Source organism: Oncorhynchus masou, chromosome 2 (assembly GCF_036934945.1).
Source record: "Oncorhynchus masou masou isolate Uvic2021 chromosome 2, UVic_Omas_1.1, whole genome shotgun sequence".
Taxonomy (NCBI): Eukaryota; Metazoa; Chordata; class Actinopteri; order Salmoniformes; family Salmonidae; genus Oncorhynchus; species Oncorhynchus masou.
In genome coordinates this window covers 48,982,121-48,996,706 of record NC_088213.1, presented here as the reverse complement: position 1 = coordinate 48,996,706, position 14,586 = coordinate 48,982,121, and the positions used below count along the sequence as shown (strand labels likewise).

Sequence of the window (14,586 nt, the reverse complement as noted above, 5' to 3'; positions counted from 1 at the left end):
CGTGACTGGAGACCGGAGTTTCAATCCCTGTATCCACCCTCCCTGCTGTTTTCTACCACTTGCCCGTCTCCCTCTTTGATTACTGTCTGATTTTAAAGTGTCAAAATACAAAAAATGCACACTCCAATGTTGCCATTTTACTGCATAGTTCAAGTTTGTTTTTTTGTAGAAGGAGAGTAATGACTAATGAGTTTACAAATGGCAGTTTCTAGAAATACTGAAGATAAAGCGATAGCACCAGTTTGTGTTAGCTAACCTCCTCGCTCTTGTTTTAAAAATAGATTAGACAGGGTGACAGAGGTTAGCATTTAAACCCTCACTCACCCGTTTTAGATACTTAAAAGTCCTTCATTTTTTTATGTAAAATTATGATTGGATTGTAAATGCAAGCATTTCACTGTGTCGCTAATCAGCGATTACTTCAAGGAAGGCAAGAAAATGAACTGTCATCCAAACAGAGCCTAAGAGGCTTGAATTTGGTCTTCAATAGATATATCATCACTGTTCAGAAACACATGGTAACCAACAGTGTTTAATGAAGCGTGAGAGTCTCATGACACGTACTATACAAGTTTATCCTCAACTAGACTTGGGTGCAAATAGATTTGGTTTTCTTTAGGTATGCTTGATTTAGCTTGCTCGGCCTCATTGAACCAATAGAACTGTCCAAAATGTGAAAAACCAAGCCCTCCTGGTGTACCGGGAAGCACAATCAAGCGCACAAAGTATTTTGAGAGAAAATAAATAAGATTTCAATCATGGTCTGTCATCCACTCCATTCTGTTGACCTCTGCTGCCTCCTGCAGGTAACAAATGGAACTTCAAGAAGATGGTGAGCTACCAGGAGATGCTGGATCGCATTAGACAGCAGTGGCCCAGTTTGGAACAGCTTCCACTCGGAAAGACGGACACAGCCAAGGTTCCTCTCTTCCCCCCCAGCCCACTCAAATTCCAAAAGATAATCTCAAAATTATTAATCTTCCTCATCTTGTACCTGCGACTTGGCTAAATTAAATATTCAATGTGCCGGGTCCGCCCAGGAACAAATTATGATGACACGTTATCTATTTCTGCTACATCAGAGATGCAGTACTTCCCACAGTGTGTGCTGGTTGCATTAATTAATTGTTTAGTTGATGGTAAGTCACATGGTTGTGCAAGCTAAATCAGATGCTAATGAAAATGTCAAGATACAGTGATGCCTGAAAGCAAAGCTGGTCCCTTTTGTAATTATCTTGGTCCCAGATCTGTTTGTGCACTTCATTGCTCATTGTCAAGCCAAACAGACTGGCACTCAGGCTAATGATCTCAATGACCACATGTACATGTGAACAGTATTTCCGGACAATACACTGCTCAAAAAAATAAAGTGAACACTAAAATAACACATCCTAGATCTGAATGAATGAAATATTCTTATTAAATACTTTTTTCTTTACATAGTTGAATGTGCTGACAACAAATCACACAAATGATCAATGGAAATGGAAATGTATCAACCCATGGAGGTCTGGATTTGGAGTCACACTCAAAATGAAAGTGCAAAACCACACTACAGGCTGATCCAACTTTGATGTAATGTCCTTAAAACAAGTCAAAATGAGGCTCAGTAGTGTGTGTGGCCTCCACGTGCCTGTATGACCTCCCTACAATGCCTGGGCATGCTCTTGATGAGGTAGCGGATGGTCTCCTGAGGGATCTCCTCCCAGACCTGGACTAAAGCATCCGCCAACTCCTGGACAGTCTGTGGTGCAACGTGGCATTGGTGGATGGAACGAGACATGATGTGCTCAATTGGATTCAGGTCTGGGGAACGGGCGGGCCAGTCCATAGCATCAATGCCTTCCTCTTGTAGGACCTGCTGACACACTCCAGCCACATGATGTCTAGCATTGTCTTGCATTAGGAGGAACCCAGGGCCAACCGCACCAGCATATGGTCTCACAAGGGGTCTGAGGATCTCATCTCGGTACCTAATGGCAGTCAGGCTACCACTGGCGAGCATATGGAGGGCTGTGCGGCCCCCCAAAGAAATGCCACCCCACACCATGACCGACTCACCGCCAAACCGGTCATGCTGGAGGATGTTGCAGGGAGCAGAACGTTCTCCACGGCGTCTCCAGACTGTCACGTCTGTCATGTGCTCAGTGTGAACCTGCTTTCATCTGTGAAGAGCACAGGGCGCCAGTGGTGAATTTGCCAATCTTGGTGTTCTCTGGCAAATGCCAAACGTCCTGCACGGTGTTGGGCTGTAAGCACAACCCCCACCTGTGGACGTCGGGCCCTCATACAACCTTATGGAGTGTGTTTCTGACCGTTTGAGCAGACACATGCACATTTGTGGCCTGCTGGAGGTCATTTTGCAGGGCTCTGGCAGTGCTACTCCTGCTCCTCCTTGCACAAAGGCAGAGGTAGCGGTCCTGCTGCTGGATTGTTGCCCTCCTATGGCCTCCTCCACGTCTCCTGATGTACTGGCCTGTCTCCTGGTAGCGCCTCCATGCTCTGGACACTACGCTGACAGACACAGCAAACCTTGCCACAGCTCGCATTGATGTGCCATGCTGGATGACCTGCACTACCTGAGCCACTTGTGTGGGTTGTAGACTCCGTCTCATGCTACCACTAGAGTGAAAGCACCGCCAGCATTCAAAAGTGACCAAAACATCAGCCAGGAAGCATAGGACCTGAGAAGTGGTCTGTGGTCACCACCTGCAGAACCACTCCTTTATTGGGGGTGTCTTGCTAATTGCCTATAATTTCCACCTGTTGTCTATTCCATTTGCACAACAGCATGTAAAATGTATTGTCAATCAGTGTTGCTTCCTAAGTGGACAGTTTGATTTCACAGAAGTGTGATTGACTTGTGTTTATAAGTGTTCTCTTTATTTTTTTGAGCAGTGTAGTTCATATCCCGGTTAAGGTCTTATTTGGGATGAGCTGTTTACATGCACCTTTGATATCCCGCTCATGAGTATCCCTCTACTCATGAATAAACAGAATATTCCTAATTTAGGTTAATCTGGGTTAAATGGAATAAAAGCTAAAAATCTAGACACTGACTGAGATGTAGATTAATAGAATATTAACTTGACTATTAATGAACTAAAATATGAATTTAATAAAAATTTCTGTAAAATTATAATTTTGTCTAGGAAAGATCAGTGGAGAAATCAAATCAAATTTATTTGATTTGTCACATACACATGGTTAGCAGATGTTAATGCGAGTGTAGCTTCTTGCTTCTAGCTTGTGCTTCTAGTTCCAACAATGCATTAATAACCAAAGAGTAATCTAACCTAACAATTCCAAAACTACTACCTTATACACACAAGTGTAAAGGGATAAAGAATATGTACATAAAGATATATGAATGAGTGATGGTACAGAACGGCATAGGCAAGATGCAGTAGATGGTGTTGAGTACAGTATATACATATGAGATGAGTAATGTAGGGTATGTAAACATTATATTAAGTGGCTAGTGATATATTTTTTACATCAATTCCCATTAAAGTGGCTGGAGTTGAGTCTGTGTGTTGGCAGCAGCCACTCAATGTTGTGTGTCGTCCAGTAGCTGTTTAAAACCTCTTGAAGCTAGGGGGCACTATTTTTATGTTTGGAAAAATAACGTTCCCAAAGTAAACAGCCTATTTCTCAGGACCAGATGCTAGAATATGCATATAATTGGCAGCTTATGGTAGAAAACACTCTAAAGTTTCCAAAACTGTCAAAATATTGTCTGTGAGTATAACAGAACTGATATTGCAGGTGAAACCCTGAGAAACATCAAACCAGGAAGTGGCTTCTATTTTGAAAACTCCATGTTCCATAGCCTCCCATTGCTCCATATAAAGGGATATCAACCAGATTACTTTTCCTATCGCTTCCTCAAGGTGTCAACAGTCTTCAGACATAGTTTCAGGCTTTTATTTTGAAGAATGAGTGTGAACGACCACATGGCGTAAGTGGATAGGTGGGGGCTCTGAGTGAATTGTGCGCAAAAGAGAAAGGCGGCCATTGTTACTCCCGGTCCTAGTGAAAAGCTAACTGTCCCGGTTGATATATTATCGAATAGATATTTGAAAAACACCCTGAGGATTGATTATAAAAAAACATCTGACATGTTTCTGTGGACATTGTGGATATAATTTGGAATTTTTGTCTGCGTTGTCGTGACCGCTCTTTCCGGTGGATTCCTGGGCATAACGCACCAAACTAACGGAGGTATTTGGATATAAACATATCTTTATGGAACAATACATATGGAACATAAATACCTGATGCTAAGTGTACTTATTGTTTTGTCGAGCGATTGATAAACTTACACAAACGCTTGTATTGCTTTCCTTGAGATAGAAGCTGTTTTTCAGTCTCTCGGTCCCTGCTTTAATGCACCTGTACTGACTTCGCCTTCTGGATGATAGCGGGGTGAACAGGCAGTGGCTTGGGTGGTTGTTGTCCTTGATGATCTTTATGGCCTTCCTGTAACATCGGGTGGTGTAGGTGTCCTGGAGGGCAGGTAGTTTGCCCCCGGTGATCCGTTGTGCAGACCTCACTACCCTCTGGAGAGCCTTACGGTTGTAGGCGGAGCAATTGCTGTACCAGCCTGACAGGATGCTCTCGATTGTGCATCTGTAGAAGTTTGTGAGTGCTTTTGGAGACAAGACGAATTTCTTCAGCCTCCTGAGGTTGAAGAGGCGCTGCTGCGCCTTCTTCACGACGCTGTCTGTGTGGGTGGACCAATTCAGTTTGTCTGTGATATGTACGCCGAGGAACTTAAAATCTTACTACCCTCTCCATGACTGTCCCATCGATGTGGATAGGGGGGGTGCTCCCTCTGCTGTTTCCTGAAGTCCACAATCCTCTCCTTTGTTTTGTTGACTTTGAGTGTGAGATTATTTTCTCGACACCTCACCCTGAGGGCCCTCACCTCCTCCCTGTAGGCAGTCTCATCGTTGTTGGTAATCAAGCCTACTACTGTAGTGTCGTCCGCAAACTTGATGATTGAGTTGGAGGCGTGCATGGCCACATAGTCGTGGGTGAACAGGGAGTACAGGAGAGGGCTCAGAATGCACCCTTGTGGGGCCCCAGTGTTGAGGATCAGCAGGGTGGAGGAGATGTTAACTACCCTCACCACCTGGGGGCGGCCCATCAGGAAGTCCAGTACCCAGATGCACAGGGCGGGGGCAAGACCCAGGATCTCGAGCTTGATGACGAGTTTGGAGGGTACTATGGTGTTAAATGCTGAGCTGTAGTTGATGAACAGCATTCTCACATAGGTATTCCTCTTGTCCAGATGGGTTAGGGCAGTGTGCGGTGTGGTTGAGATTGCATCGTCTGTGGACCTATTTGGGCGGTAAGCAAATTGGAAGTGGGTCTTGGGTGTCAGGTCGGGTGGAGGTGATATGGTCCTTGACTGGTCTCTCAAAGCACCTCATGATGACGGAAGTGGGTGCTACGGGGCGGTAGTCGTTTATCTCAGTTACCTTAGCTTTCTTGGGAACAGGGACAATGGTGGCCCTCTTGAAGCATGTGGGAACAGCAGACTGGGATAAGGATTGATTGAATATGTCCGTAAACACACCAGCCAGCTGGTCTGCGCATGCTCTGCGGGCGCGGCTGGGGATGCCGTCTGGGCCTGCAGCCTTGCGACGGTTAACACGTTTAAATGTTTTACTCACGTCGGCTGCAGTGAAGGAGAGTCCTCAGGTTTTGGTTGCGGGCCGTGTCAGTGGCACTGTATTGTCCTCAATGCGGGCAAAAAAGTTATTTAGTCTGCCTGGGAGCAAGACATCCTGGTCCGAGACGGGGCTGGTTTTCTTTTTGTAATCTTTGATTGACTGTAGACCCTGCCATGTGTCTGAGCCGTTGAATTGTGACTCTACTTTGTCTTTATACTGACGCTTAGCTTGTTTGATTGCCTAGCAACACTGTTTGTATTCGGTCATGTTTCCGGTCACCTTTCCCAGGTTAAAAGCAGTGGGTCGCGCTTTCAGTTTCACTCAAATGCTGCCATCAATCCACGGTTTCTGGTTTGGCAATGTTTTAATCGTTGCTATGGGAACGACATTAGAAAATGCATTGACGATGATCTTGCTCACCGAATCAGCGTATTGGTCACTGTTGTTGTTGGAAGCAATGCGGAACATCTCCCAGTCCACGTGACCAAAGCAGTCTTGAAGCGTGCGATCAGATTGGTTGGACCAGCGTAGAACAGACCTGAGCGCGGGAGCTTCTTGTTTTAGTTTCTGTCTGTAGGCAGGGAGCAACAAAATGGAGCCGTGGTCAGCTTTTCCAAAAGGAGGGCGGGGGAGGGCCTTATATGCGTTGCAGAAGTTAGAATTGCAATGATCCAAGGTTTTGCCAGCCCTGGTTGCGCAATCGATATGCTGATACAATTTAGGGAGTCTTGTTTTCAGATTAGCCTTGTTAAAATCCCCAGCTACAATGAATGCAGCCTCAGGATATGTGGTTTCCAGTTTGCAAACAATCAAATAAAGTTAGTTCAGGGCCATCGATGTGTCTGCTTGGGGGGGGAATATATACGGCTGTGATTATAATCAAAGAGAATTCCCTTGGTAGATAATGCGGTCGATATTTGATTGTGAGGAATTCTAAATCAGGTGAACAGAAGGACTTGAGTTCCTGTATGTTGTTGTGATCACACCAGGTCTTGTTAATCATAATGCATACTCCCCCGCCCCTCTTCTTACCAGAAAGATGTTTGTTTCTGTCGGCGCGATGCGTGAAGAAACCAGCTGGCTGCACCGATTCCGTTAGCGTCTATCGAGTGAGCCATGTTTCCGTGAAGCAAAGAATGTTAGTCTGATGTCCCTCTGGAATGCTACCCTTGCTCGGATTTCATCAACCTTGTTGTCAAGAGACTGGACATTGGCGAGTGGTGCACGATGTGCCTGTCTCCGGAGCCTGACCAGAAGACCACTTCGTTTCCCTCTTTTACGACGTCGTTATTTTGGGTCGCAGGCTGGGATCCATTCCGTTCTCCTGGGTGGAAGGCAGAACACAGGATCCGCTTTGGGAAAGTCATATTCCTGGTCGTACTGATGTTGAGTTGATGTTGCTCTTATATTCAGTAGTCCTTCCCGACTGTATTTAATGAAACCTAAGATTACCTGGGGTACCAATGTAAGAAATAACACGTAAAAAAAACTAAATACTGCATAGTTTCCTAGGAACGTGAAGCGAGGCGGTCATCTCTGTCGGCGCCGGAAGTAGAATGTTATCTCTTAAATGTGAATGCGTGGTTAGGGGATCGCGTGTAACATGCTATGCTGCACTTACATGCAAGCAGTCTTATCAGAAACATGTTTCATCAGGTCAAATTTATGGCATTTTGCACAATCTTTGCTCTGTTTTGCAGTCATTGTGTTTTTCTCTTCGATCCCTTTATGTCCTCACTCTGAGAGTAGCTGAATTGGAACTGACAAATGTACATTTATTCTATTGATTTAAGACATTAGTCTGATGAGCACTGCTTTATTTCGTCTTTTTGGGCAGAGGCTGCATCTAACTATAGACAAGTTGATGAGCAAATGGTCTACCAAATGTCGGAAATTATAACCATAAACATATCTAAATTAGGGGTCAAAGGAGCCTAAGCCGATACAGTCCGGTATATAGTCTCGGCAAAATAAATTATGCAATTATTATGGTGGATTGAATGTGCGCAGCCATCCTCCTTTTTTAAGTAATTTGTTTAACAACTTAGAATAACACAATCACACAACACCCATGATACTATGATAAATTAAGCCTGCGCAGACCGCAAAAAACAACAGTAAATGGGTATCCCGTCTAAGATAAGCATATCGCAGGCATCTTATCTGGGTTTATAACCTGGATAGAAGCTTATTTGGGTTATTGTAAACGGGATATGATGTTTGTCAACTTAAAAACAGAATACTCGAGTATCCCGAATAATAACGGGATATTGGTGTGCATGTAAACGTGGTCAGTGTCTGTTCCAAATGACCTTAGTATAACAATCACATATCCTTTCCTGAACAGATGTGCTATATAAAAACTAAAGAACAGAAATTCATAGTCCTTACATATTTGTATTTATTATCCAAAGGATAGGCGCAGATGCGCAGGGAGACAGAGTAAAGCGATGAGGAATGCTTAAGGATCATACGAGGATCGAATGTATGGGGTTACGTAGATGAGGGCGTTAACCACACTACCAACTTGCGCTGTAAAACCAGACAGATAGACAGAAAGCAGGCTCGGACTAAGATTACCTTTAACCATGTTCTTACGAGTTTCTCTGCTCTGCTCCTTAGACATTTAAGGTGCCAGGCTTTCAGGGCCAGGTGGGCTTCATCACCTCCATGTCGGATCAATTCTGTGGCTCCTGCAACCGACTACGCATCACGGCAGACGGCAACCTCAAGGTGAACAGCGCATGTAGACAGTGAAGGGGTGACTGTGGGGGTGTGTGGATGTTTGTGTACGTACAGTGCCTTGCGAAAGTATTCGGCCCCCTTGAACTTTGCGACCTTTTGCCACATTTCAGGCTTCAAACATAAAGATATACAACTGTATTTTTTTGTGAAGAATCAACAACAAGTGGGACACAATCATGAAGTGGAACGACATTTATTGGATATTTCAAACTTTTTTAACAAATCAAAAACTGAAAAATATGCAAAATTATTCAGCCCCCTTAAGTTAATACTTTGTAGCGCCACCTTTTGCTGCGATTGCAGCTGTAAGTCGCTTGGGGTATGTCTCTATCAGTTTTGCACATCGAGAGACTGAAATTTTTTCCCATTCCTCCTTGCAAAACAGCACGAGCTCAGTGAGGTTGGATGGAGAGCATTTGTGAACAGCAGTTTTCAGTTCTTTCCACAGATTCTCGATTGGATTCAGGTCTGGACTTTGACTTGGTCATTCTAACACCTGGATATGTTTATTTTTGAACCATTCCATTGTAGATTTTGCTTTATGTTTTGGATCATTGTCTTGTTGGAAGACAAATCCCCGTTCCAGTCTCAGGTCTTTTGCAGACTCCATCAGGTTTTCTTCCAGAATGGTCCTGTATTTGGCTCCATCCATCTTCCCAAACCATGATGCTGCCTCCACCATGTTTGACAGTGGGTATGGTGTGTTCAGGGTGATGAGCTGTGTTGCTTTTACGCCAAACATAACGTTTTGCATTGTTGCCAAAAAGTTCAATTTTGGTTTCATCTGACCAGAGCACCTTCTTCCACATGTTTGGTGTGTCTCCCAGGTGGCTTGTGGCAAACTTTAAACAACACTTTTTATGGATATCTTTAAGAAATGGCTTTCTTCTTGCCACTCTTCCATAAAGGCCAGACTTGTGCAATATACGACTGATTGTTGTCCTATGGACAGAGTCTCCCACCTCAGCTGTAGATCTCTGCAGTTCATCCAGAGTGATCATGGGCCTCTTGGCTGCATCTCTGATCAGTCTTCTCCTTGTATGAGCTGAAAGTTTAGAGGGACGGCCAGGTCTTGGTAGATTTGCAGTGGTCTGATACTCCTTCCATTTCAATATTATCGCTTGCACAGTGCTCCTTGGGATGTTTAAAGGTTGGGAAATCTTTTTGTATCCAAATCCGGCTTTAAACTTCTTCACAACAGTATCTCGGACCTGCCTGGTGTGTTCCTTGTTCTTCATGATGCTCTCTGCGCTTTTAACGGACCTCTGAGACTATCACAGTGCAGGTGCATTTATACGGAGACTTGATTACACACAGGTGGATTGTATTTATCATCATTAGTCATTTAGGTCAACATTGGATCATTCAGAGATCCTCACTGAACTTCTGGAGAGAGTTTGCTGCACTGAAAGTAAAGGGGCTGAATAATTTTGCACGCCCAATTTTTCAGTTTTTGATTTGTTAAAAAAGTTTGAAATTTCCAATAAATGTCGTTCCACTTCATCATTGTGTCCCACTTGTTGTCGATTCTTCACAAAAAAATACAGTTTTATATTTTAATGTTTGAAGCCTGAAATGTGGCAAAAGGTCGCAAAGGGGGCCGAATACTTTCGCAAGGCACTGTACATAATCGCACACACACGCAGACACACAGTCACCCGTGTGTGATTACGTACATCAGGGTTCCCCAAGTCTTGGGCTGAATTTTGCCTGTGTGGTTTTATTTGTCACCCCAATTTTTCTGAGCAAATTATTATTTTTTGTATACACTACCGTTGAAAAGTTTGGGGTCACTTAGAAATGTCCTAGTTTTTGAAAGAAAAGCACATTTTATGCCCATTAAAATAACAGCAAATTGGTCAGAAATATAATGCAGACATTGTTAATGTTGTAAATGACTATTGTAGCTGGAAACGGCAGATTCTTGATGGAATATCTACATAGGCGTACAGAGGCCCATTATCAGCAACCATCACTCTTGTGTTCCAATGGCACGTTGTTTGCTAATCCAAGTTTATAATTTTAAAAGGCTAATTGATCATTAAAAATCCCTTGAAGTTGTGTTGGCACAGCTGAAATTTGTTGTTCTGATTAAAGAAGCAATCAAACTGGCCTTCTTTAGACTAGTTGAGTATCTGGAGCATCAGCATTTGTGGGTTCGATTACAGTCTCAAAGTGGCCAAACACTTTCTTCTGAAACACGTCAGTCTATTCTTGTTCTGAGAAATTAAGGCTATTCCATGCGAGAAATTGCCAAGAAACTGAAGATCTCATATAACGCTGTGTACTACTCCCTTCACAGAAAAGTGCAAACTGGCTCTAACCAGAATAGAAAGAGCGGGAGGCCCCGGTGGACAAGTACATCATAGTGTCCAGTTTGAGAAACCGATGCCTCACAAGTCCTCAACTGGCAGCTTCTAGGCAGAGTTGTAAAGAAAAATCTTAAGATCTCAAAAATCTCAAAATTTAAAAAAAAAACAGACACTGGACAGCGGAACTCTGCCTAGAAGACCAGCATCCCGGAGTCGACTCGTCACTCTTGACTTTGAGACTGGTGTTTTGCGGGTACTATTTCATGAAGCTGTCAGTTGAGGACTTGAGGCCTCTGTTTCACAAACTAGTAGTGCACTGGGGTCTCCCACTCTTTCTATTCTGGTTCGAGCCAGTTTGCACTGTTCTGTGACCCCAAACTTTTGAACGCGTACATATTTCTACTATTTTGAAGGCTTCTTTGGGTCAATTTGCAGTCTTAAAAATAGATTTTTGTATTATGTTCTTGGCCCGCAGCTGAATCTAGTTGATCCCTGATGTACTTGCATCAGTTGTGTGTGTGTGTGTGTGTGTGTGTGTGTGTGTGTGTGTGTGTGTTAGTGACTCCACCTCTTTCCCGTCCCTAGGTGTGTCTGTTTGGGAATACGGAGGTGTCCCTGAGAGACGTTCTGCGCTCTGGAGCTTCTGACCAGAAGCTGCTGGATATCATTGGCGCCGCCGTGGGCAGGAAGAAGAAACAACATGCAGGTAGTAAGAGCACTTTACCTTGGGTATATTCACTAGTGCACACTGTAGCAAAACATTTTGCAATGGAATAATTTTTTGTCAACAAAAAGGAGTGTTTCTTATTGGACAAGTCCCTCCCCATTTCATTCTTAGTGAATGCTTAAATATTTCCTTATATTTATTATTGTTATATGCATATGTTTGATTTTATATATTTTTTAAATGCATATCCCACTCCAACTGAGACACCCTCAGAGAGTGGGGTCACGGCCAGGGTCTGCCAATATCAATGGTGCAATTAAGGTTAAGTGCCTTGCTCAAGGTGCATGTCAACAGATTTTTCACCTTGTCGGCTCGGGGATTGTAACTAGCGATGTTTCAGTTACTGGCCCACTGCTCTAACCGCTAGACTATCTGCTGCCACAGGTTTATTACTACTCTGTTTAATTAGAACCTAACCGTGCATTATCAGAGTTAAAACTAACGGACAACTAAGAAAAGCTCAAACCAAGGTTATTTCTCCCAATGTGTCAAACAGCTGAAAAGACAAAGCACCAGTATTTTTACCCCCTGTTACAGTCTCTTCCTTTTCTCTAAACACTACATCTTTGTTGCTTGTCAAGAAGTTAAGTGATGTGGGGAATGAACTGTTCCTTCTCCCTTCATGTTACCTGATCTGACCTCGGCCCCCATTCCTCACTTATCCACCCTCATCAGTGACCGCAACCATGTGATTGCCTTTTCCCTTACTTATTAACATTCCCCTGGCTCTTATCCAACCTCACCATATACATTCCTCCTACATATACTTCATTAACTTCTGGTGTAGCATGTATTTCAAATTACAACCCAACAGTTCCTCCTACTTGAATAGTAATTCCCATACTGTTCAACATCATAAACTTTGAAATTATTTGTAAATAAACAAAAAGATGAACAAAAAAATATTAACATTCAGTTAATATATTTACACCACTGAGACTTATGGCCTCTGATCTATATTTACACTTTGTATACTCTTATTTCCCCTTTTCTTCGGACAACTGATAATGACATTTCAGCTGAAGTTTTAACTTTCCTCCTGGTTTCTAAGAGAGTGATAGCACAAGACTTTAAAAGCAAAAATAAACATACAACATAACAAGTATTAATAATGTGCTAAGCTATGCATAATTATATATGCAAAGACAAACCAAAGTTTGATGATTCCCATTATCTCTTCGCCTGACTCTGGCTTTGGAATAATTTTCTGCTGGGTTCCACAAAAATGAAGGCCCTAAAAAGATCACTATCCGGCAACAGGTGTTCCCATGCCATATCATTTTCACTTCGCTCCCAAACTCCTCCTTCCTCCATGGCCACCCGATTTACATGTGTGGTGGCCAGTACCAGTCAAAGTTTGGACACACCTACTCATTCAAGCGTTTTTCTTTCATTTTTACAATTTTATACATTGTAGAATAATATTGAAGACTTCTAAACTATGAAATAACACGCATGGAATCATGTAGGAACCAAAAGAGTGTTATACAAATAAATATTTTTGATTCTTCAAAGTAGCCACCCTTTACCTTGATGACAGCTTTGCACATGCTTGGCATTCTCTCAACCAGCTTCACCTGGAATGCTTTTACAACAGTCTTGAAGAAGTTCCCACATATGCTGAGCACTTGTTGGCTGTTTTTCCTTCCTTCTGCGGTCCAACTCATCTCAATTGGGTTTTTATTTATTTATTTCACCTTTATTTAACCAGGAATGCAAGTTGAGAACAAGTTCTCATTTACAATTGCGACCTGGCCAAGATAAAGCAAAGCAGTTCGACACATACAACAACAGAGTTACACATGGAGTAAAACAAACATACAGGGTTGAGGTCGGGTGATCTGATGCAACACTATCACCCTCCTGCTTGGTCAAATAGCCCTTACACAGCCTGGAGGTGTTGGGTCATTGTCCTGTTGAAAAACAAGTTATAATCCCACTAAGCGAAAACCAAATGGGATGGCGTATTGCTGCAGAATGCTATGGTAGCCATGCTGTTAAGTGTGCCTCGAATTTTAAATAAATCAGTAACAGTGTCACCAGCAAAGCAACCCCACACCATCACACCACCTCCTCCATGCTTCAAGGTGGGAACCACATGTGAAGATCATCATTTCACCACTCTGCATCTCAGACACGGCGGTTGGAAGCAAAAATCTAAAATGTTGACTACTCAGACCAAAGGACAGATTTCCACCGGTCTAATGTCCTTTGTCCGTGTGTCTTGGCCCAAGCAAGTCATCTTATTGGTGTCCTTTTGTAGTGTTTTTTTGTTCCAGAAATTCGACCCTGAAGGCCTGATTCACAGTCTCCTCTGAACAGTGGATGTCTGTTACTTGATCTCTGAAGCATTTATTTGGGCTGCAATTTCTGAGGCTGGTAACTAATGAATATATCCTCTGCAGCAGAGGTAACTCTGGGTCTTCCTTTCCTGTGGAGGTCCTTATGACAGCCAGTTTCATCATAGCGCTTGATGGTTTTTGCTACTGCACTTGAAGAATCTTTCAGTTCTTGACATTTTCTGGATTGACTGACCTTCATGTCTTAATAATGATGGCTGTCATTTCTCTTTGCTAATATGATCTGTTCTTACCATAATATGGACTTGGTCTTTTACCAAATAGGGCCATTTTCTGTATACCACCCCTACCTTGTCACAACTGATTGGCTCAAACACATTAAGAAGGAAAGAAATTCCACAAATGAACTTTTAACAAGGCAACTGTTAATTGAAATGTATTCCAGATGACTACCTCATGAAGCTAGTTGGGAGAATGCCAAGAGTGTCATCAAGGCAAAGGGTGGCTACTTTGAAGAATCTCAAATATAACATTTATTTTGTTGGTTACTACATATGTGTTATTTCATAGATTTGATGTCTTCTCTAATATTCTACGATGTAGAAAATAGACAAAATAATGAGGTAGGTGTGTCCAAACTTTTGACTGGTATTATACGTTTCAACATCAATGCCCTCAGAAGATGATATCCCAACAATGCTACCAAGGGTAACCCCTGCTTCTACTAACACTGCGTACTTCAAAATACTCCTCATTTGCGCTATAGTCCAGTTCCATGCTGTTACTATAGCATCTTTCAGCACTACTACCGCTCCTTCAGC

At 42.9% G+C, this 14,586-nt stretch overlaps 1 protein-coding gene across 3 annotated transcripts in view; it reads left to right on the top strand.

The window, feature by feature from the left end:
• Positions 1 to 14,586, top strand: part of mocs1 (molybdenum cofactor synthesis 1) — a 57,283-nt gene that overhangs the window by 23,676 nt on the left and 19,021 nt on the right. For all 3 annotated transcript variants that reach the window (XM_064925660.1, XM_064925652.1, XM_064925645.1), the window contains exons 7-9: positions 807 to 919; positions 8,304 to 8,414; positions 11,324 to 11,444. In XM_064925660.1, coding sequence (XP_064781732.1) covers positions 807 to 919; positions 8,304 to 8,414; positions 11,324 to 11,444 — 345 coding nt within the window. The remainder of the gene's footprint in view (positions 1 to 806; positions 920 to 8,303; positions 8,415 to 11,323; positions 11,445 to 14,586) is intronic.